This window comes from Strigops habroptila, chromosome 3 (genome assembly GCF_004027225.2).
Source record: "Strigops habroptila isolate Jane chromosome 3, bStrHab1.2.pri, whole genome shotgun sequence".
Taxonomy (NCBI): Eukaryota; Metazoa; Chordata; class Aves; order Psittaciformes; family Psittacidae; genus Strigops; species Strigops habroptila.
This window is the reverse complement of record NC_044279.2, coordinates 54,345,420-54,368,112: the sequence shown is the minus strand read 5'-3', so window position 1 is coordinate 54,368,112 and position 22,693 is coordinate 54,345,420. Positions and strand designations below refer to the sequence as shown.

The following is a 22,693-nucleotide window of genomic DNA, read 5'->3' as shown; positions in this document are numbered from 1 at the left end:
ATTGAAATTTTCAAGGTGTTAACCCTAAGTGAGAATTGGGGGAGTGGGGGAGGTGTCAGGAATGTTAGCTAAAAGCTGTTAAGCAGTTTGATGTTCATTTTAGATTGGTTAGCCAGTATTATTTGCAAATATTTGGAGTTGCACTGATGGCTTAAAGATGCTAGGTCGTAGGCTGGGGGGAGCAGGGTTGACCTTGTGTTAGCAGCCCTATAATTAGCATTCTGATAACAATCAGATGTGATCTGCAGAAATGACTTAATGTTGAAAGTATTACAAAGCTTTAGTGCAAGTAATCTGTTCATCTTGCTTTTTATGAAGGGTAGGGTTTCCTTAATGTTTCTGTGCCATTGGGGCATGAATGTTTCTATATGAGAACATTATTAGCCAATATTTCAACACTGCTCTAGAGGTATGAAACACATCATTTACCAGTAACTAATTTGTGTGGGCGTTGTTCCTGACTTGATGTACCATCTGCCTCTGGAAGAGCTGGATAAAATGCTGAACTATAGTATAGCGAATACCCTGTAATCAAGTGTATGAACTGTGCTGAACTGTGCCAAACTGTGGTGTAGCGGACAAGAAATAAGATTGATTATTTATTTGTTTATTTTTTACCAGAACAGAAAGTGATGTATTGGAAGAACAATTGCTGGGACTGGCAAATTATCTAAAAGATAAAATCTCAACATAGATGAATTTCAGCTGGAGAAAGGTGCTTAGGTAGTTGTTGTAAAACAAATCCACATAACAGCAGTATATGGCAAGGAATTTATAAGATTTTTTAGGATCAGAAAGGATTCTTGGATCATAGCCTTTCCTTTTGCTTAATCCAGTCCATAGCATTAATTCTTGCTTATGTCTGACCTAAGCTATGTGGGAACTGAAGAGGAACTACTTACTTTTCAATAGTAAGTTCTCCTTCCAGGTCATACTGTAAATTTTCAAATGCCTTCTTGCTTTTGATCAATTTGTTCTAGAGATCCATTTGTAGACATAAACAAGGAGAGAGAAACACTGAGCCCTCTGTGAAACCTGATGCCACTGCAGCTCAACACAATAAAAATTAATTCTCAGAGTGATTTAGAGTTGCCACTGCTCACTCGTTGAACTTTCCTCTGAATTGTTGGTCATTGGTATGTAACTCTTGTTATCATATTTTGAACAATAGCCTGTAGCCTCAGAAGAGCTTGCTGTGGAAATGATCAACAGTGCTCAAGATTTCCTTGAGGCTTTCTTGAAGCCAGAAACTTACTATCAGATGTTGTGACTCCAGAAAAGTGCTGTGACATTTGAGCTTCAGCACTGTGGAAGTATAGTGGAGTCAGTCTTAAAAGCAGCTCTTTTGTGAATGAAGGAGTAGATCCTCCCCTTCTCATCATCACTGGGATGTACTTGGTCATTTCATGTTCTGTTTGAACGTGAAAGAGCTGATGCAGAGCTTTAAAAAGATCTTTCAGAAATTTTTCAGATTACCAGTGGCTAACATTTTTATAGCTGACATACCTTTGAGTTTTCCTGGTGAGAAGTTGTTGTGTGGACTTTCATATGAGAACTGTGGCTGTTCGGGAAAGAGCAAAAGCTTCATCTGCACTGTCAGATGTCCAGAAATCCTCGATTCCTGACTGCTGGGCTTGTGCCCCTACACATCTCATGCTTCAGCCTCCTTGTGTGTTTATGGGACATCTGCACAGCACATGGGAAGTAGGTCTGATGCAACCAGATGCGTTGGACTGGCTGTGTAAGCGTGACAGGGAGCTTGAACCCATCTTTGTCTTCAATTCCCCAGACAACAAAAAAGAGGAGTCCTAGCTAATCTTTTTACCACTTTACAAACTAGGAGATGGTTAAAACTCAGCTCCTTTGCATTCTCTGAGAACAGATTTAAGAGGTTTTTCTTCTTAAGTAGGTTTTTTCTTCTAGAAAACCCTTTCTTCTAGTATGTCTAACCTTGACTAAATATGGCAAAAGTAGCATTAATTCCTTTTGAAAAATTTTGGAAGACCTTCTGTAGGACATCTGGAAAAGAAGACCTACGGCTATCAGGTCCAAAGTGTGAAGCTGAGAAAAGTATCATTGGATCAGGTGGCTTACAAATGTAATGATGCTGGCTAGATAGCACCTTTTCACCCTGAAATGAGAAGTGTTTTCTGAGAAACACCTCACTAGTGATAGTGGTCATCTCTTTTTCAAATCAAAGCTTATTTTTGATAGAAAAAACAACTTGCTTAAAACTAGTCATTCTGACATGTTGAAAGTATGGAACTCAAATTTATGATAAAATAAAAGCCTAAGGGTAAATAACATTTATAAGTGCTGTTGTCCTATAATATTCAAGCTCTGGCTGGATATAGGAGTCTTCTGAATGAGTAATACAGCAACAGTGTAAGATCAGGAAATGAGGAAATTGAAGGCCATGTTTCGTAGTAGGATTATTAGGTAGCCTGAGATAAGAGTTGTGCGAGTTATCATTTAGGTAACAGATCGCTCTGTAACAGATACAGATTTTTCTTTCTCCAGGAACAGCTAATTAAATACAGACTATGAGTTTCTTATTAATTTCTGTGGAGCTAGACTCCATGAAAGAGAGGTTTTGTGAGGACATCGCACATGCGGGTTCATTAATCTTATATATTGTCTGTGTGCTTTTTTGTGATATATTTTTCTTAAACTTTGTCATTTAGGAGGGGTATGGAAGCATTTCTGATGCTTTGAATGTAACATATTTTTTTAGTCATGATTAAGGTTTAGGGATGACTTTTTAGATGGATATAGATTGTTCCATGAAAGCAGCAATTGAAAGCTCTAAAAAACAGTTCTTACTAGTTAAAGTCAGTACGCTAGAAATTACTATAACCTTTTCTTGGTGACAGTTTAGAAAACTTACGGATAGAATCAGGTAATTATTTGCCCCTTAAGAATCTTGTTGCACACTTAAAATCTGACACAGCCACAGCAAACAGTGAGTCAGGATCCAGGAACATGTGCAGTGGGAGAGATGGTGCTTTTCTTCATGTGGTGGTCCTGCCACCTCTGTGACTGTTAGGCTGACAGGTCAGTCAGGCAAGCTGATGGGGCAGAAGACCAAGCCACTGAAGAAGAGTGAGCCTGGGAAGACCAAACTTGTTTTGGTGTCCCCTGCCAACTTATGTGCAGAACTGAGTCCATGATCATGCAGCTAATTCGAAGGAGGAGGGTGGGACTGCTGATTTGCAGCCTGAGGTTGCATTGGATTTTGTGTAATGTGAAACTGTGCCCTGAGTTTCACTTGCTTATGTTGTGATTTAGCTGTTTTGAGAGAGAAAGATGATAAGTAGCTGTGGTGTTGAGGGAAATTAAGTAAAGAAAGTCCAGTAGAACAGGACTGGTGATATGAGATGTATCCAAGCTGGAGAGCTGGCTACAGTATCTACAGCACCAGATTCCAGAAGGCTGCTGGTTGTCAGGCTTTGCTGTCCATCTTCTCCCACCTCTGTGAAGTGGGGCCTTGCCTTTTCAAGCGCTTGGAAGTCTACTGGTTCGTTAGTGCTGGGCGAGAGGTAGGTATTGTTTTAACCGTAGCCTTAGGACTTTATTTAGCAACAGTTACTGATAGCAGTCATAACTTAAGCTTGGGGGACTGCCAGTTGGCAGAGGGGTGCTGGTAGCTCTCAAGCATGGAAGTCTCACGTCGGAGCTGTGAGGGAGACATGGGCTGCGGAGGTCAGACTGCATGGTAGCAACAAACGTATCCTGTCCAATTACACAATATGCAGGAAAAGATTTACATCAAGGCGGAAGAGCTAATTTCAAGAATGAACCTTCAAATTCTCCTGAATTCTGATTTAGTTGTTTGGGGGTGTTTTGTTTTGTTTTGTTTTGTTTTGTTTTGTTTTTTTTTTGCAACCCAAGGCCTCCCAAAATAGTTAAATCTTGATGTTACAGGCACAGCAGCCTATCTTGTGGTAGCATCTATCTACTATAGCTCTAAGGGACCAGGTATGGATTTAGCTGTAGAACTTTTGAAGTAAGGGCCCTGATGTACCTATTAATGTTACTAAAGCTCAATGTTAAAGCCAGTTAAAATGGTTACTCTTCATTCTCTAACTTGACTGTTACCTATGTAATGCTTAGACAGAATAACCCTTGTCAGTTGTTTACAGCAATGACAAGTTACAGAGGGAGCAAAAGGAATATTTTTGGCTTGGGATTCAGTCTTGGATGTGATAAGCAAAACTTAAACACAAATTATAATTGTTTACCTGGCGGTTGCGCAGAGGAAGGGTGCTCATGAGAGCTGTACTCATGACTGATGCTGAGGAGAAGGACGTGGGATCCTTGGCTGGGCATCTCTGTTTCCTACCCTGGCAAAGATGCTACCCAGTGAGTTTATCACTTACCAGTGTGTGGGATGAGTTGGAGAAACAGAGGATGTTCCCATCATCAGGAAGTCATCATGACCTATTGTGCTAACTTTGCATGATACTATCAAAGAGAGAGGGGAAGAGCGAAGAAAAAACCCCATTCATTGAGCATATTTGTTTTGAAGCAATACAGAAAGAGGAGCTGTCTTCAGTTTTAAGTGCGTTGATTGAAAAGTATTTTCACACCAGCACATCGTGACTAATATTCCATGCAGTCATGTTCCTGCCTGTCACTTTCTGATGTGGTTTTTGTGCAGCTGCAGGAAGGAGTCCATTTAACCCCAGCCAGGCACCTGACAACATAAAGGGAAAGGCTGCTTGTGCTCGGAGTGCTGTTCTAGCAAGTGAACTTTCTGGAATAAGGTTTGTGCCTTAATTGCTGTGGTTTTTTGAGTGGCAGCCGTAGGGGATGGGAGCTGACAGCAAAATCATTAGGGCAGAGGGACACAGGGCAAATGGATGTCTAGCTGAGCTCTTGAAGTCTGTTGCTGAGTGGGGGGAAACAAAACATCATCTTGCATATTGGCATTTTGAGGGAGTGGAGAAGCTGGGAATGACAGAGCTTCCTCTTATGTTTTGTTATGTATTTGTTTTGTTACGAGTGTCAGCAGTGCCTCTCTAGCAATTTGGTTCCAAGTGTAATGAACTTCTGATTGCATTTGTATGTTCTGCAACCAAGGAAGGTATGTCTAGCTGCAGTTTTCAGTCTCAGTCACTGAACTAATGAGATGTAACCTCTGTTTCTGAGAGCTCAGGACACTTACATGCCCATGACAGAGATACTACAAAACCATACCAGGTAAGAGGTATATACAGTGCACTGACTGGTTTGTTTTCAGTGTGGTCTGTAGAAGAGAACTGGGCAGTGTCCAGTGCTGACCTCAGTCGTCTTGTGGGCTAAATTAATGTCTTTATTCTGCTTGGCAGTGTGGGCCATGAAGAATTTTAAAATGAATGCAAGAATTTGTGGTGTGCAAGATGTCTCAAAGTACCCTCAGTTGTTTTTGTGTTTCATCAAATGGGCCTGTGTAATGCAGAGGAGAGTCTGCAAGCCCTTACTGGTTGACCATGGAATGGTGTAGCAGGAGGGACTGTGCTGGGGCCCTTTTAAGTGAGGGAATAGCCATCTTGCACTGTTGTAGGAAGTAATAATGAATCTGTTTTCATTTGAAGAAAGAAAAGACCAGTAGATATCATTTAATGTTTAAAATGTGAAGTTGAGACATAAATTAGTGTCCTGCTGCTACTGATCTATGGAGGAGTCACGAGCTTTGAAACGGGAACAGACCCAAATTCTAAATGTCACTGGCTGTACGAAAACAGTGTGCCAGGCTGGAAGGTGAGTTTTAGGCTTGACTATTTTTATGATACTATACTTCTAGAAGCAAAACTGAAAAAACTCTTCCATCCTTTTTGATGTCGGAAGGGGAAAATATCTTGTCTTCTACTCTGGGCATGTCCAGCCTTGGGTTTGCTGCTTTAAAAGGAGGATTTATTTTTGGAAAGAAACAAAATGTGCATTGGGATGTCTCACCCCATCACTGAGAACATGTCGTCTTTCCTTAATCCTTTCCCATCCTTTCAGGCTGGGCAGAATCTCTTGCTTTCATGAGAATTAGGATCCTGACCTTGCGCACTGGGCTCTGCCCTCTGCTTTTGTTCTTAACAGATTTCAGGCAGGTCTTTCAACTCTCTAAACTCTTCTGTACCTGTAAGTTGGGGATGATGATAGCTTACTCAGTGGTGATGTTTGAAGGAGAAATTGGTGATGGTGAAGTCATTGAGGGGCTGGTGACAGCACAGCTCCACATCTGTCATGGCTTATGGGTACAGGGTGGTGACCTGCTGAGGGGGAGTTGTCTGCGACTGTGGTGGTCTGGCATTAGCAGGAAGCTGGAAGCAAGCAGAGCAGAAACAATGGCTCACATAAACGCTTGCAGATGGTTATAGGGCAGTGGAAGAGCTGCTGGCTCTGAGGTGTCTTGCTGGGATTCCCAGAGAGCTTCTTAGCCGGGGGTGGGCAAGAAGGCTAAGACCTGAGTGTTTTCCAGAAGAGAACATGGCAGGGCCTCAGGTCAGGGAGGTGCGAATTGATGGCAAGCTGCTCAGGTTAGGCATATTCACTCCTCTGACTCTCAAGGGTGTCTCGAAAAGTCATGGACTTCCTTGGCTGCAGGCAAGGGAGCAGACTCTGCCTGAGCTCCCCTTCTCCAGGTGCTTTTTATTGCTACTGCATGGAGTTAAATAGATGGGAATTAAGCGGATTCTTATGTGCTTTCCCTGTTCACTGCAGATTCCTAAAGGACAGTTTTAGTCTCTGTGGTGGGTAAATAGCACTGACCCTCTGGGTCCTGCAACTGAAGGCCCTGTCTGAGTGCCAGAGGAATGGGACTGCATGCCAGGAGAGGTAAAATCACAAGGTCTGGCACTGGAGCTCACTTGGAGGGGAGGAGGCAGGAAGGATGTAAATGTGTATTTAGGCCTGCTTCAAGGAAAGCTGCAAAGATGCATTGGCATTTCTATACAGGAGTTAACATGAAGGGTTTTTTAATTTTTTAGTTAAAAACACCAGGTTCAGACAGAGTAAAAGTTGACCTTTCCTCACAGTTACACAGCTTCAGACCTCCTTGTCGTGTCTCTGGCTGTGCAGCTGCTGTGGCCTCCCACAGCTGGCAAACTTGAACGCTAGGTGCAGGGAAGCCATAGGAAGCGCTCACTTCCACCCTTTCTCTGTTTTGTGAGGCAGCTTTTTTTATAACCATTGTGAATGTGTCCAGAAGTAGCTGAGAACTTGGAAGGCCACTCCTTCCTCCTTTTGCAGGTCAGCTTCAGCTTCCCCTTCAGTAAGTGTGTATTACTGGTATTTACACAAGGAGCCAAAGAGTCAACCGATGGAAATTATTGGAATGGAGAGAAAAGGGGGCCTTCGTATCTTTTTGTTTCAGAGCTTGGTAGGTGTGAGCTTTGCCTGTTGTGCTGAGGCCATGTGGAGAACCTGCCTGTGGAGGAGAACTTCCAACACCAGAGGAGGTTTCTGCCTGGGTCCCCATGCTGCTCAGTTTAATGAGGCATGCTGGCTTTTGGCAGGTTTCCTACTGGCTGCCACTCCACACCACTGTCTCTCATTAGGTACGATGTTTTTAGGCACTGGGTTGAATTTATTTCCATCCCGTACAGACCTGGTGGTGGTCTGCTTTTTACACACTCCAATTTACAGAGCTAGCACCAAGCTACTAAATTATTAAGCTGGGGTTTTAATAGAAACCCCTGTGTAGGCTTAAATTGTTTCCACTCTATTTGGAGTTTCCTGCTCTGCTGGTTTTTATTTTGTCCCGTGCATGAAAGCGTGGAGGGAGGAATTCACAGGAAAACACAGAGGCAAAGAGGAAGAATTCAGCCTGAGAGCACTAGAAAGTACAGACGAAATAAGAGGTTAATTGGTGCTGTATCCAGCTCTGATGGAGGTGATAGGCGGAAAAAAATGTTTCCTAAATCCCCATGACAGTTGAGCGGAAACTTGTGTGTTTGTTTTCAATGCTGTTTGTAACTTGGGTTTCTCAATAAAATATTTTTTTGCCTATTTTTGACTTGACCTCTTCCCCAGGACTTGAAAGGGACATTTGTCAGCAAACACAGCTCCCCCAGCTTTTCCCCCAGTGATAAACCCTGCTGCTGCCAGCGGGATGGGAGTGCTCTGCCTGGTGGGACTTCCCTTCTGGTGTGGGATGCCCCTTCCAGCTTTGCATCGTTTCCACCCAATCCTCCCCTTGCTGCAGGCCCTCCTCTGCAGCCCTGCACCACTGCATACTGGGTCAGGATTACCCTTGCTGATTAAGTGCGAAGTCAGTCAGATCTGGTCAGCACGGCTTGGTTTTTAGCACTGCACTGATAAACTGGTGGTGTCTTTGGTGACAGGTACAGTTGCTGTCCTCCACCAAATGGGCTCACTCTGTCACAATGAGGGATGATGTTTGAACCTGGGCTTCCTGGTAGCCCAGGAGTTCTCAGCACTGATTCCCTGAGGTTGCTTCATCACAAGCCGTGACCTCCTTCCTCTGGGGGTAATTAGATGGCAGAGGTTCAGAAAAACAGTGGTAAAAGGTAGCAGTTGGCTAAAACTGGTCAGTGTGTGTCCACTCCTGCCCTTCACTCGACAGCCACTATGGGCAAGCGCCAAGTCCCAGGCAAGAGGACTGCTTTCCATGGGGACATAGTGTGTTTGCAGGATGCGTGCTCACTGGTCATTTGAAGAGCCAGCATACTGGAATAACTGCGGTTGTCGAGCACAGCTACAGTGAACCAGAGCATCCAAGCTTCAGGTGCACACTTGAGGGCTTAGAGCAGGCCTGTTACCGAGCTCTCTGAATACATAGTATGTCTTACCATGCGTAAAACAGCTGAAACAGTCTGACCTGGCTCATGTGCATACGGTGCTATCCTGCCTGGGGTTTGCAGGTCTGGCTGAAGAGAAAGTTGGGCTGTGAATTATAAAGGCTACTTTCATCACTCAGTGGCAGGAATAGCACTGCAGTTCCTGTCATTGTCACCATGCTCCAGCCATGTTTGGGTACTTACTGTGTTTAATTGCATGGCTGATTTACTTAATGTCTCTCCTGGGGTCACTCATAACACTTCTATTTTTAGGATTCGGGGAAATTAGGGACGCTAGTAATCCATTGTGGTTCTCTCTCGAGGCAGGAGTTTTCCAGGTGATGATGGTAATAACAGCCGCAGCTTAGTTGCAGGGTAGCCTGGCTAAGCTGAGGAAATTAGGTCTGGCAAGTATAGTAGAGCTTAACACTTGCAAAAGAACAATCTCTGCTGAAACTATACTACTATGGGTGTAGGCAGAGGCTATGAGCTCCCTTGGTTTGGATAACTTGGAGGATATGCAGATGGTTTATTTGGGAAATCCCTGGCAGTGCCTGTTGGCTTTCAGCCCTGTAAATACAGAATTTTCTCAGTGTTTGGGTGTAGACCTGAGGTGGTCATATATCCTCCCTAGTATGCAGCTATGAATTATGCCATTTCATGACAAACTCGTTATGTACCGACAGAGGAACTCCTTTCTACCTGGCTGGTATCCCCAGTGGGGCATCTAAGGTTCTTCTCAGCTGCTTTTAGGAAAGACGCTTTGCAGGAGGGCCTGCGCTAACAGTTGGCCTAATGCGCCTTGCTCTGCTTGTTGTTTTTAAACAGATGGACTGCTCCGTGGAAACCCTTTATGGCTTCATGCAGGAGCGCCAGAAGAAGTATGCCAAGTATGCGGAGCAGATCCAGAAGGTCAATGAGATGTCTGCCATCCTCCGCCGTATACAGATGGGCATCGACCAGACGATCCCGCTGATGGAGCGGCTGAACAGCATGCTGCCGGAGAGCGAGAGGCTGGAGCCCTTCAGCATGAAACCCGACCGGGAGCTGAAGTCCTAGCTGATCCATCAGGCTCCCCCTTGTCCTCCTCACCTTCCAGGCTCCAGTGTTCAGCACAGACGCACTTCAACGGGCTGGATGGCAGATGTTTGGGGCGCACAGCACTGCTGCCGGACTCTCTGCCAGGGCATTGGAGGAAGAGCAGCGCCAGCTGCCAGAACCGCACAGCCAGGAATCCAGGAGCTCCCCAGTCCCGTCGTCTGGAGAAGATGATTTACCATCCTCTCATCTCCCTCCTCTCGCCCTCCTGTTTCCTCCACTGCTGCCGCCTGTGCCGAGACATTGGTTTCATTGCTGTGACTAGATGGGGGTTTACAGAGGAGGAGTTTTCTTTCACCTGATTTTTCTTTTTTTTTTTTTACTAGAAAAATTGAAAGGGATACAGGGTGTGACAAACACTCTGACACTGGTTTTGTGCCACTGGGGTTTAGACCATTAGATGGCTGGCAGGTATTTCTGATATCTCCTGGCCTTGGAAATGTGTGTGTGTTATAGGTGAAAGTGCAGGAACTAGGGACTGGCTTATTAAAATCTGCCTATTATCATAATTAACATGGCTTGCATGGCAGGGGGTTGGCATGTCCTCCTCAAGGCTCCTGTTTTTATGGGCTCACTAATTTATGAGGCTGTAAAGGAATAACTGTTACAGATATGTATGTCTGTTAATGTTAAGCAAGCCCTAGCATTCCTCTGCCTCGCCCTAGTAATGTCCCTGTTCCCCAGCTGGTGGCATTTTGTGTCCCTCACCTTGCGCAGTGGTTCTGGCAGGCACTGGCATTGACCTGCTCATTTTGCATCCAAAGTTGGACACGAGGTGTCTCTCTCTATTTTTATTGGGACACTCCAGTTGTCTTGGTGCTGTCTTTTCTACCAGAGGGATGCAGTTGTTTCTTTACCTTCAAGTGTATGGAGGTGGACGGGGGAGACATGAGAAGGCCTTTGGGCCCTTGCTTTGGCTTAGCTGCTGTTACACTGAGAGCTTGCCCAGGCATGGCGTTTAATGGCTGAAACCACCTTGCCCTTTGGGACTGCACCCAGCAAACTGCTCCAAAGGCAACAGGGTGTTCTTGCCTTTTCCCAAGCTGAGGGCCCTGCAGGAAGGCAGGCAGCCTGTCTGTGCCACCTGGGTGCTGGGCTGGCCTGTAGGAGACAGGATGGTTGCCAAGCTTGCCACTGGTCTGCTGGCTGCAAGCGATTTACAGCACCACTCTGAGCTTTGGGGGGGATATTTTACACGCTGCTGTAAAAATACTTGCAGATCTAGAAATAGGGTTTAACAGCCTGTGTCACCATTGCGTGGCAGCTCCTGTCCGCAGCAGAAAGAGCATGTAACCAGAAGGGAGGAGCCCGTGGTTTGCTGGGACAAGGATAGGTTTGTGTGTGTTAACGTTAGTCCCAGGATGCTGTTGCTGGTGAGGAGAATGAAGCATGCCCATGAACCCCAAGGGTGGGTGTATGTCAGGAGCACAGTTCCAGTGGTGAGGGCAGCCCTATTTGAGAATCAGTGACAGTCCTTCTTCTCGTACAGCACAAGACTAGGTGATTGGCAAAGGCGACTTGCTTCAATACCTCTTAGTACTTAAGAGCACTTAATTAGCAAAAGATTGTCTCTAGGCATTTGGGAGTAAGAGCACGGTAGGGTTTTGGTGGTATTAATTATTGCCTGGTGGCAGGAAGCAACAGGCTGTTCTTTCGTTGCATTCCCAAAGTCCATGTAGCCTGGAGTGAATTTTTGGGATGCAGACTGCAGGCAGCTGAGGTCCATATCTGAACCATAGCAGTGATTGGACCTCAGGGCCCGCTGAACACTGTCTGAAAGCAGAGTCCTGTAGAAATGGAGCCCCCCTGGAATGATGCCCTGGAAGGGGGATTGGCCGTGTCAGAGAGGGCAAGGAACTTGGCAGGAGATTTCTAGTCAAGGCAGCAGAGTGGGCCTCCTTGTCTGCTGCTTCCGCCCTGGAGTTGTTACACAGGCGTGTATACATAGGCGTATGCTGTATGCTGCATAGAATAGAACATGGGATTCCATCCTTGCTCACCCGTCCTGCAATATTTCACACTTGGTTTCTTAAAAGCTTACATGAGACTTAACAATCCAAGAAAACCTGCTTGTCATGGCCATGCCCATGCGGGTCCTCACTGTCCGTCATGGAACAGCCTCTGCCTCCCGCCATCAGACACACCAGAATATTCAGCAGCTTTAAATAGCGGCTGCAGGCGGTTTTGTCCTCCTCGTCCAGATGATGCTGTCTGGAAGTTTAGAATGTGCCACATTCACCCGTCTGCCAGACGGGATCATGGATATCCCACACCCTGGTGTGCTGGAAGCCTATACTGATGGGAGGATCCCGATATTGCATCTTGAGGCCGGGGCTAGGCTGCAGATGCTCTCTCCTGTAAAGCTTCTAGACATTTGGCCTCATGCTATTAAGTCTCAGATCAAAGCATTGCGGTGCTAATGAGGGCAAGCAAATTGTATTCCTGTCTGAAGGCTGCAGGCGTGAAGGCTGCAAATCAGTTCCTTCCTCATTTGCTACAGAACACCTAGGCACTGGGCTGATAATGGGAGAAAGCGCTTGTTCTATGAACACGGGCCTTCAAGCTTGTGGATGTGCTGCTGGGCTGCCCAGCTAAAGCTTTCTGAACAGCAAGAGTAGGTTGTGAACAATGTAATAACTCAACTAGAAAGAAATCAGAGCTGAAATGTGAAGGCTGATCTCTTCCAAAGCACACAGGTCATCATCTTCATTTCACAGGTCATAGTGTCTTGTATGGGTACTGTAAGAGAGCGTGCACCCTCTAATTGTTCTCAAACCATGGTTTACAGTTTTATTTAAAACATCGTCTGTGGCTTCATTAACTGTAAGTCTTTGGCCCTCTCGCTGAGGGGAAGACATTTCCTGCCACATCCTTTTGAGCTGCTGTTTGTTGCTTGGCTGCTCCTTGTTCGCTTTGCTCTGCGCACTGCTTTCAGCTTCATCTCAGAGGCAGGTGATGCTCCAGGTGAGGCTGGCGCTCTGCTCCCTTTCACACTGTTTAGCAGGAGATTTGAGCTGTGACTGGAATTACCTTTCTGCTTATGAATTTCCTTTTCCAAGACAAATGCTTTTGGAGAAGGCCTCAGGTATCTCTCATGAATGTACTCGCCGTTATTTCTCCCATGAAGTTAGTGCTATAAACAGAGAATTATCTGGTGTGCTCCACTGAAAACAAACATCTCTGCCCAGTTCTGCCTTTGGAGGTGGTGTGTGGTCTGGGGTATGGGCTAAGCTTCTTGGTATGCAATCTGCTGAGAAACTGGAGAACAGAGCGAGTCTCTGGGTCTGTGGTTCCCTGCTGGCCTGATCTGCTTTGGTTCTTCCCCTAACTCTGCTGTTGTGACCCCTGCTTTGCACCGCCGCTGGTGCTTGTTGTGTCCTGGTCAGTGTGCTACAGGCGCAGAAGAGGTTTGCTGTGTTGTTTCCGTTGGTTTTTGTAATTCAATGCATTGACAGGGTGCTAAAGTGCCAACCTACCTGCAGGGCAATTTCTGTGAAGATCTGCTGAAGGGGACAGAAAATAACGTTGGGGTTTTTTTTAAATATATGTATTCTAAATTAAATATATTTAAATATATTTAAATATTTAAAGTGTATTTTCCCCTCCTCTAAGCTTTTACACAGAAAGAATAGAAATACATGTTTTCGCAGGCCCAGTCACTGCATGAGCCAGCCCCTCTCTCTCAGAGTGTGCCACTAGTTTCCTGAGGTACTATCGCAATGTCCCTTCCGTTCCTGAGCTGCCAGGGTGTATTTTGATCACCAGCCTTGTGGCTGAGTGCTCCTTGGTTGACGGGTGGTTATCCTGTTCGCAGACTTGCTCTGCTTCCAGCTCCCTACATGCGATGTGTTCCCAGCTCCAGCATTAAAATGTTTGGGATCACTTTTTTCCAAGTGTGTTCTTTCTGTGATTGCCTCACTTTTTCTTCATTTACAGCCCACCTTTTCTTGCTGTGATGTCTATGGACAGCACACACTGTTTAGTGTGGTAGGTCATAGCTTTACTGCTTTGTACACAAGTCTGGTTCTGGCTGCCCTGGGGCTGCCTCTGCCCTAGGGCTGTAATGAAAGGGGTGTCCCAGAATGAAAGTAAATGTTGGGATTTTTTTTGATGCTGTTGGAATTCTGCTTGGCACTGATGTTCAGTTTAAATAAATGATGTGTGCAGCGATGCCTGTACCTCGCCAGCAGTGGGGCGGTAGTTCAGCTGACTCCCTACCTTTTCTGTGCTGGTAGCCTCTTGGAAATAATAAAGAAGAGGGTCTGGGAGTGATGGATTCAGACACTTGTGTAAGACTGCAGCTTCCCTGTGCAAAGCACTTGTGGTGTGAGGTACTCCCTGCCTGTGTTGTTAGGGCATTTGCACCTTGTCTGCACCCAACAGTTTTCCCAAGCAGGAAGGCTAAACCTGAGCAGCAAGGTATTCCTCATTTCTTCCCCCCCTCCCCTTTGTCTCCCTGTCAAAAAGAGACCATTTCCTCACAGATGCTTTACATCAGCTCTTTTGCAGAAGGACCCAGAGCTGGGTGTCCCTGGACAGGCCCCTGCCCTGCCAGCTCCTCATCTCCTCCTGCTGATTCCTCACACATCACTGAATGGGTCAGTTTGCACTTTCAGCTGCTTTTCAGCTGGTCTGTGGTACTTCTCAGGGGGCTTTTGGCTTGCTTTCAGCTGCCACCATTACGTTTTAGCTTCTTCATAATGCAAGCCTGCACGGGACAGCCTGATGCCCAGCAAGGTGACACGGAAGGGAGAGCAGCTCAGCTGATGTATTATGAACACTGTTATTCTACCTGAATTTCCAACTGTGGTCTTGTGTATATACTACAGCAGTGATACTGTATTATGCTGTAATGGCTGAATGTGCTAGAAGAAACTCCATCTCAGGAACTTTAACGACAAGTGCAGGGTAGCGAGGTGTTCAGTCAGGGTTACAGTGTAGGTGAGTTTGGCTGAATCTCAGTAATGTCAGATTTGGAAAGTGGCAGTAACAGCCTTAGTAACCTCAGTGCCATCCCCAGGAGAAGCACCAGGCCACTGGTCTGGGCCTTTGCCACCACCGCTTTCTGGTAGAAATCAATTTATGTGCTGTCAGCCAAAGCCTAACGAAAAGCTGGCTGATGAACATATAGCTAGTACAAACAGCAGCTCACGGAATTACTGCATTCCTACTTTCTCTCTTACTCACACCTCCCCAGCCCCTCAAAAGTAGGGCTGCCTGATCCATGCCAGGGGAGGCTTGCCCTGTTTTCAGCCCATTTCCCTCTAGGCCTGTAACTCTGATTGTTACATCAAGAGGCCAGTGACCTCAGGGACTTCTTCCCAGTAATTCCAGTCAATGAAATGAAAATGAGATGTTGATGACATCTATGAGATACATTTCAGTTGCCTCTCAGGTTTTCACTGGAGATGGAGTTAGTCTGTGTCTTCAGAGCTGTGTGCTGGCAGGGGCAAGAGCAGAGGGACGGAGGGAACACAAGCAGAGCAAGTCTTGCAAAGCAGGCAAAAGGAGGAGGGGTGAGAGCTGAAGTGCATGCCTTAGAAAACGGAACATGAGGGAACAAACACAGCTAGTCTGACCTACTGGGATCAGAGCTGACTCTGGAATAGGGTGAGGGAAACTTGAGAAGGTAAACCTTAGAAGACTGTCAAGTCAACCTGTTTTGTAGGCTAACAAGATGATGCCGTTTAAGGTCTAGTATTGCACATGGTTCTTGTTTTGCTGCACAATGGATGCTTCCTATGTAAGAGCTGGCATGTCTGGTTTGTAGAAAGTAACTGCAGAAGCTCACGCAGGTTGTTACTTGTGCTCTGGCTGATGGGCTGGTCTCTTCAGAAGAGGCCAAAGATTCTGCATTTCTCATTCTGGGATGGTTAGTGCATCCGCGTTTGAAGTTTGTCACACAAACTTGCAGGCTTTGCCATCTCAGGATTTACCTGTAACATAGTCTACTGCAGGATTTAATTTTTAACATAGGCTACGGTTGTATAAGCTGCTCTCTGAAGGAGCAATGAAGGGCATATGCCTTGCTCAGCAACTAGAAGTTGCTCTGAATGCTTCAGGACTGGCAGAATCAGGCAAAACAAGTCTTTAAAACAAGGAATTAACTTTTTCTTCAAATAAGAAGTATGGGAGGCAAGAAAAAACCATGGGATTCACTCTAGGTAACTTAATCAATTTGAAATACTTGCTTCAGGAAGACTAGCCCAGCTGCCTTGGGCACAGTTCACTCAGAGCAGTATTAGGCACTGTATGGTGTTAATGGAGAGAAGTGCTCCTGTTTGAGGGAGCAGAAGAGGTGGGGTAAGCAGGAACAGGTAAGAGGCCTACACTGTTCCTGTGCTGTAAAATCACCGCTGCTTGTGACAAGCGGTCCAAAGCCACCCGGTTGTGGATGTGAGCCAGTCATTAACAGGCTCACATCCACAGAGAAGGATAAGTACTGCAAGGACAAGCCCCCTGCTCGACCTGGGTGCTGGGGAGCAGGTTGTCCTGCAGGGAGGTAACGCACGCTCCACAGCCAGAGGCACACAGGCTCCTTCTTCAGCCGTTCTGTATGAACAGGTACCATTTCTGATTTTATTTCATCATAACATACAGGTAATGCTCATGACACAACGAGAAACTCACATCGCTCTGAACCATTTAAACAGCTTGCCATACACCAAAGAACATTATATTCATATTGAACATGTACACATCTCCCCCCTCGCATCCTCCACTTCGCTTTCCAAACTTCTACAAACCATTTCCAGCATTGTTCAGGTACAGGACACGAGTTCAGACAGGAGACAGGGCACCATCCTGGGCAGGACATGGGGTTAAGGCTTCCTCCTACAGGAAGTATACTGAGCCTACAGCTTTGATTCATTCAGGGACTGTAGCCTACTGGAAATCAGGAGGAGCCACAAGACCAGATTTCAGTTCCTCAGGAGGCGATTAACCAAACAAAACCCAAACATATGTATCTGTACAGAGAGAAGGGGAGAACACATGTGTGCGAAGGAGCACAAAGGACAGGAAGGTTCTGTTTCTGCCTCTAGGGATTGATTTGTGTTAGCCCCCCATTAACTGATTTAAATCAAAGACATGGGCTTTTACTGAAATCTGGCTGAGAGGAGCACTGCTAAACTGTTTACATAGGTATGTATACACACACTGGAGTGAGTGTATATGCTGCAAATGGTTGTAATGTAATTGCTTTCACTTGATACATAAACAGAAACAAGTGGCAGTATGTTTAATGAATAACCAAGACCTGACATGCTTTCCAGTGTGGTGTCAACCTACACCTTGCCTGGACTACCCCTTCCTCCAGCATCTCATACACCCAGCATGAACACAGCCTCTGGGTTCAGTTACTCCTGGTGCTGCCTCTCTGCCGTTTGCACTTTTTAGGATCAAGTTAATTAAGGCTGTAGCTTTCAGTGCTATTTTCAGCAGTCTGCTGTAGGAAATTAAAGTCACATCCTAGCCACAAAACAAAACAAAACAATGACAAAATCTTCTGCACTTTTCAGTATAGTAAAACCTGAGATTTGAGTCACAAACTAGCTAAACTTACAGTAAAAAACCAAACATAACCCAAGCTGCTGACTTGAATTAGGGCTTCAGTTTGCTGCTGAAAATTTCTTTTTAAAGCTGTTGGCCAGGGGTAAGTATTTGTTACATGTGATTTACAATTTTCAGCTGCCTGCACTGAAATGGGACAAAACACTACAGTTCCCCCCAAAACACGTTCTGGGAGGTAAGGTAACTCGTGTGCAGCTCCCATTGGAGCAGGAAGGATGAAGCTTTACGCTGTGCCTCTGGTACCACCCGTTGCTGACTGTAAACCTTTTGCAGCAGTGTGCACATAGACCAACTTGAGCCATGGCACCGCAGGAATGGCAAGCGGGAGGGGAAACAGCTGGTTTGCTGTCAGAAACAACACAAGAAGGGCTGTGCCTCATCTCCCATGAAACACGTATTCCCTTGGGTGGCGAGGATGCGGTGCCAGCCAGCAGCAGCCAAATCACACGTCAGCGCGGTGGGAAACCAGGACCCTGCACTGGGACGGAGGACAAGGGCCAGGATCGAGTTCTTTGCAGCTGCTAGTGCGGGAGGTAAGCAGGCTTCCCACTGAAGCTGTCCCTTCCCAAACCCCCCGCTCCTTCACTCCACACTAAGAGATGGGATGCTGGAAGCCCCCTTCTGTTTCCCTTGGACAGCCAGCCAGATTTCTCTTTCTCAGATGAAGTCAGCACACCTGAAGAGAAGCTTCTTTCTCCAAGTCCCCATCCATGTTGGGATGGAAAAACCAACCACCTGCATTATCCTCACCCCACGCATGACTGGAACCATATATGAAGAGCAGTTTCTTAATGATACAGCTCAGCTAAGGACAAAAGCCCACTCCAACTCAACTTCAGCTTTCAAAAAACACCAGGAAAAAAGCCTTCAAGAGCCATGTATCGAATTGTCAGTGGGCAAGAAAAGGATGTTGCGGTATTGTACTCGCCACTTCTCTTGTGCATAACCCACTCCACTATAGCTCAGAAGCCAAAGCAGCTGCCCCTCTCCCAGAAGCCAGCTTAATATCAAAAATACAAATACTGTTTATTTTATATGTTTCAAAAGACTTGGGGAAACAGTCATAAGCCAGGATGGTTCGATCGCCTGTTTTAGGAATTGCTGCTGAACCAACTGAAACACTTGTGCGTAGACAGCTTTTGGAAACAAAGAGAAAAGAAAATCCAATGTGGCCAGTCGGTACTTGTTCACATTGCTTATGAACTGACCACCAGCATCTGGCAGCCATAAAGCCCTAGTTTATTTTTTAAATGTATGTTTGAGGTACTGGGTTTGTTTTTCTCTGAAGCAGCTCTCTAGCAAATCACCTAAAGCCTATCCATTAGAACAATAGTTACACCAGTATTTACATTGGTCTGAAGCATGTGTTCAGACAAGCCGTGCTGTAACCAGTCCCTACATCCTTTGGAATCGCTCCCGGTCGCCTTTCTTACAGGAAAAAGGTCTCCCTCCAGAGGCTGGCTCAGTGTCAGGGCTAAGGTGCACTGGTGAGGACATGGGGCATGAGGAGGGGAGAACAAAACTAGCTTTGATGGGGAGGAGCGTGTTTCAGCCGAACCAGAGAAAGGGTTTGATACCAAGAGAGCTTCCTTTTTAAAGGCCACTGAAAGGATGTGCAATCCATTGCATATCATTGCTTCCTCTGTCAGGGAAAGGTCTTTGAAATGTTCTGCCCTTCTCCAGGAAGGAGGAGGAGGAAAACCCAGTGGTACACTTGGTCTCCTCGGGCAAACTTGCCCTTTCTTTGCCGTACTCATCTAGTCACTGCGTTCACACTGAAGCATTCACTCGCATTTCTTCCCTCCCCACCTGCTTTTTGCACAGAGTTTGTTCTTTTCAGATTTACAGGGACCTCTCAAACGCTGGGGGAGCAGCCTGGAGGGGGAAACAACTCTGACACAGTCACATGAGACTGCTGCCCCTCAGGACACTTCAATGATTTCCATGCTTCCTGAAAAGCTCGACTGACTGCCTACTTTCCCCAGTTCTTCTCTGGATCTGTTGTCTGACATGATGCTCTCCCCAAACTCCATCTGGCAGCTTCTGCGCTTAAACTGCTTCTCAAAAGAGCTTTCCTCGTGCCAGCTCCGCCTGGAGTCACCTCGATCACCCTGCTTTGCCCTCCTGCGCACAGCACAGGCTTGGTCACAGCCTGTGGGCAGCTGACTACAGCTGTAGGTAGAGTAAGCGGCGCTGTTCCCATAGATGGCAGAGGCAGAGTAGAAATGTGAGGACTCGGCTGCAAAATACCAGCTGTTGGTAAGGGACGTAGCCGATGTCTGAGGAGCCAGGATGTCCGAGTGCCAGCCTTTGAGGCCCAGCCCCGCAGCAGACTTTGCCAAATGCTGCTGGCTGGTGGAGAGACCAAACAAGAAGTTCGTTCGGTAGTTGTCTTCCATGCTGCCGCTCCGGTGCAGGGGGTACAGGAGCGACCGCTGAGTGGTGGCACTGCCACTGGCTCTCCCCAAGTGCTGCCGTTTGCTCTGGCTATCCAGCTGCCAGGGGGCCTGGGCTTTCTTGGGAGGGTTTGCTTCCTCTTTGTCAGGGCTGGTTTCTGGGCTCTGCTCCGAGACCTCCTGGACAGGGGAGAACTGACACAACTTGCTGCTGCCCTCTAACGCAGTCGTGTGTTTGTAGTATTCCAGGGTGTCTTCCGAGGAGGCAAAGCCCTGAACTGATGCAGTCACACAGCTGCTGCTTGCTGAGTAGGATACAGATTTGATATCCAAAGAAAAGGAGCGCTTCAGCCGGTTGCTGTCTTCCACCTTATCCAGGGATACGTGCAGCCCATTTATGCCCTGGACCAGCGGGCTGTCTTCCAGAGGGGACAAGTGGCTGCTGCAGTCCGTGGGCTTCTGTTCCACGATCTCGGAGGTAGCAGTAACGCAGAGCTGGCTAGTGGAGAGGCTGCTCTGCCCCCCTTCTGGGACCAGCATGTGCTCACTGCTTTTCTCCAGGTGCAGAAGTTTCCTCTTACTGATATGGCCAGGCTGACCGCTCTGGTTCTTGATCTTCTTCTCAAAGTCCAAAAGCTGGCCCAGGAAGTTGAAGTTGGGAGAAATGGTTGGCCTTTTTTCTTTCACAAACCTGGAAAGAGGGGACAAACAAACTGAGAATTAATTTAAGGACCTGCTGTTCAGACCTGAGCCAGTCCTACAGCAACTGCTGTGGATGTTAACGTCCTCTTAACTTATGGGGATGCTTGGACTGAGGTTCAATCAAGCAGAAGTAACCTGATGATGGAGTTTAAAAAAGGCAGCTTTTAAACAAGATAATGCTGAACGCTCTCAATTGTCTCTATAGATTACTTAAAGGTGGCTAAAAAAGGGGGAAAGAAAGCATTATTTTTTCTTTATGATGTCCACAGCAAGATTTAAGTGAATCATTTCCCTTATTTTGCTTCACTAGTGGGATCTCTGCTACCTTGATTTCTGACCAGAGTTAAGAGTTCCTCCAGTTCTGCATGAAGAGCTTCAGAGCTCAAGCCAAGGGACCTTGGCCTCTCCTGCGCTACAGAAAGCAGACCACCATCCCCACCATTCAAAGGGATGAAATCCCATGTTCCTTTCACCTCTCTCATGCTGTTGTTACTGCAGTGAGTGCTTCCTACCCTGCTTCTCTTTGTCAGGCAAGACAAAGAGCTCTGATACATGCTGCCCTTATACAGCAAATGCCAGCACTTTCTACCACACACTGGTATTGACCACTGATAGGATAATCGAAAAGAGAAAACCAGAAAGAAGCAAGTGCAGCATTAAAATAAAAACATGTAGATGGTCAGCAGGAAAGGGCAACATTACTGACAAATCACTGGCAGAGTTAACCTATTTTTGAGTCCCGTAGGAAGCAGCGTGGCTCGCATACATGTGCCAACCTAAGCATGCAATTACATACTCGGTTGATATGGAGAGGGTGCAATGCATACTTACAATGTTTTCCTGAACCAGGGCTCTAAATGTATGAAAGACTTAAGTAGCAGAAGTCATGTCATACACTTCAAAGTTAAATACAAAAGTGTACTTCCTACCTGTCTGAACTGCAGTACAGCTAAGTACTCTCTGCTTTTTATAGGCTGCAAAACAGAAGGCTGCCCAACTCCCTCCTCCTCTTGGAATTAGCAAGGGAAGCAACCTTGAAGAGTTAAATCTAACACAAACACACATATAATTCATCACTGGGAAAATTAAATATATTAAAAATAAAGCCTCTCTGGGGATGTGTACAGAAGGTGAGTGTGCAGCCATTAAAAATGGCATGTGAAAAATTCAGAGGTGTACTTGTGTATGTGCACACACTAGCACAACTGCAGGTGAGCACGTGAAAACTATCAAACAGAACTTGCATTTATTTATTTCCCAAGTTGCCAAACAGCAAACGATAGCAGGGATAGTCGAACCGACATGATGACCTGGAAAATCAAGTTGCAGAAATTCATAGTGGAAGCTTCCACCATGAAGTGTAACATTGTCAGAGAAAACTAGTAAGTCTCCTCAGGAGAGATTCTTTAGCTTGAGCTCCTAACATTTAATTTGGGGGCTTTTATTTCAGTGTAACCAACCAGCTCACTTGAATTCATAGACGCTTTGTTCACTTCTTTTCCAGTCAAAGCTAGTTGTACTTGTTATTGGGCTATCTAAAGCAAGATTCTTCTGGTCAACACTGCAATTTCTGGCCTGTATTCTGATAGTCTCTCTAAATCTCTGTTCCTTCCACTTTCTCCTCATCTCACTCCAAAATACTGGGTAGTCCTAAATGTAAAACTAGGTTTTAAAAAATGAGAAAGGTACAAGAAAGGCTGCTGGATCCCCCTGACAAGTTTTAAGATAGTGCAAACTTTGTCATTTCAAAATGCACACTTTTTTTTCCAATTGGAAAATGCACATAACATTTAATGTTGATGTTTATTTCCCTTCTATAGTCCATTATACGAAAGAAAATATTTAAGCATTTATTTCCTCAGATCTTTCATTTCAAGTAACAGTGTCACCTTTTTATTTTAGTAATAGCATCAGACATTTATCTAATGACTTTCACTAACTCAGAGAAATGTAGTTTTCTTTCAAGCTTTGTCAACAACAGATCCCTGACCAATGAGTGAAATGTGCTGCAGACAGTTCTCACTAAGCCATATCAAAGGAAATATAGTGAAATATAATCTAAATTTCACAGCAGTTGCTCAGTATCTACAGTGCAAAGAGAAGGCGGCCTGGGATGATTAATCCTTCACACACGGTTCACACTTCTGGGTA

General features: G+C 45.9%; 2 protein-coding genes across 9 annotated transcripts in view; one reads left to right on the top strand and one right to left on the bottom strand.

Moving 5' to 3' along the window:
• The window catches only part of BORCS5 (BLOC-1 related complex subunit 5), a 69,611-nt gene extending 55,851 nt beyond the window's left edge, over positions 1–13,760 (top strand). Inside the window, exon 4 of the mRNA XM_030480924.1 lies at positions 9,603–13,760. Within this exon, the coding sequence (XP_030336784.1) occupies positions 9,603–9,833 (231 nt within the window). The 3' untranslated portion in view covers positions 9,834–13,760. The remainder of the gene's footprint in view (positions 1–9,602) is intronic.
• A 2,648-nt stretch (positions 13,761–16,408) lies between these two features.
• The window catches only part of DUSP16 (dual specificity phosphatase 16), a 67,873-nt gene continuing 61,588 nt past the window's right edge, over positions 16,409–22,693 (bottom strand). For all 8 annotated transcript variants that reach the window (XM_030480915.1, XM_030480916.1, XM_030480922.1 and 5 more), the window contains one exon: positions 16,409–20,531. In XM_030480915.1, the coding sequence (XP_030336775.1) occupies positions 19,367–20,531 (1,165 nt within the window). In that variant the 3' untranslated portion in view covers positions 16,409–19,366. The remainder of the gene's footprint in view (positions 20,532–22,693) is intronic.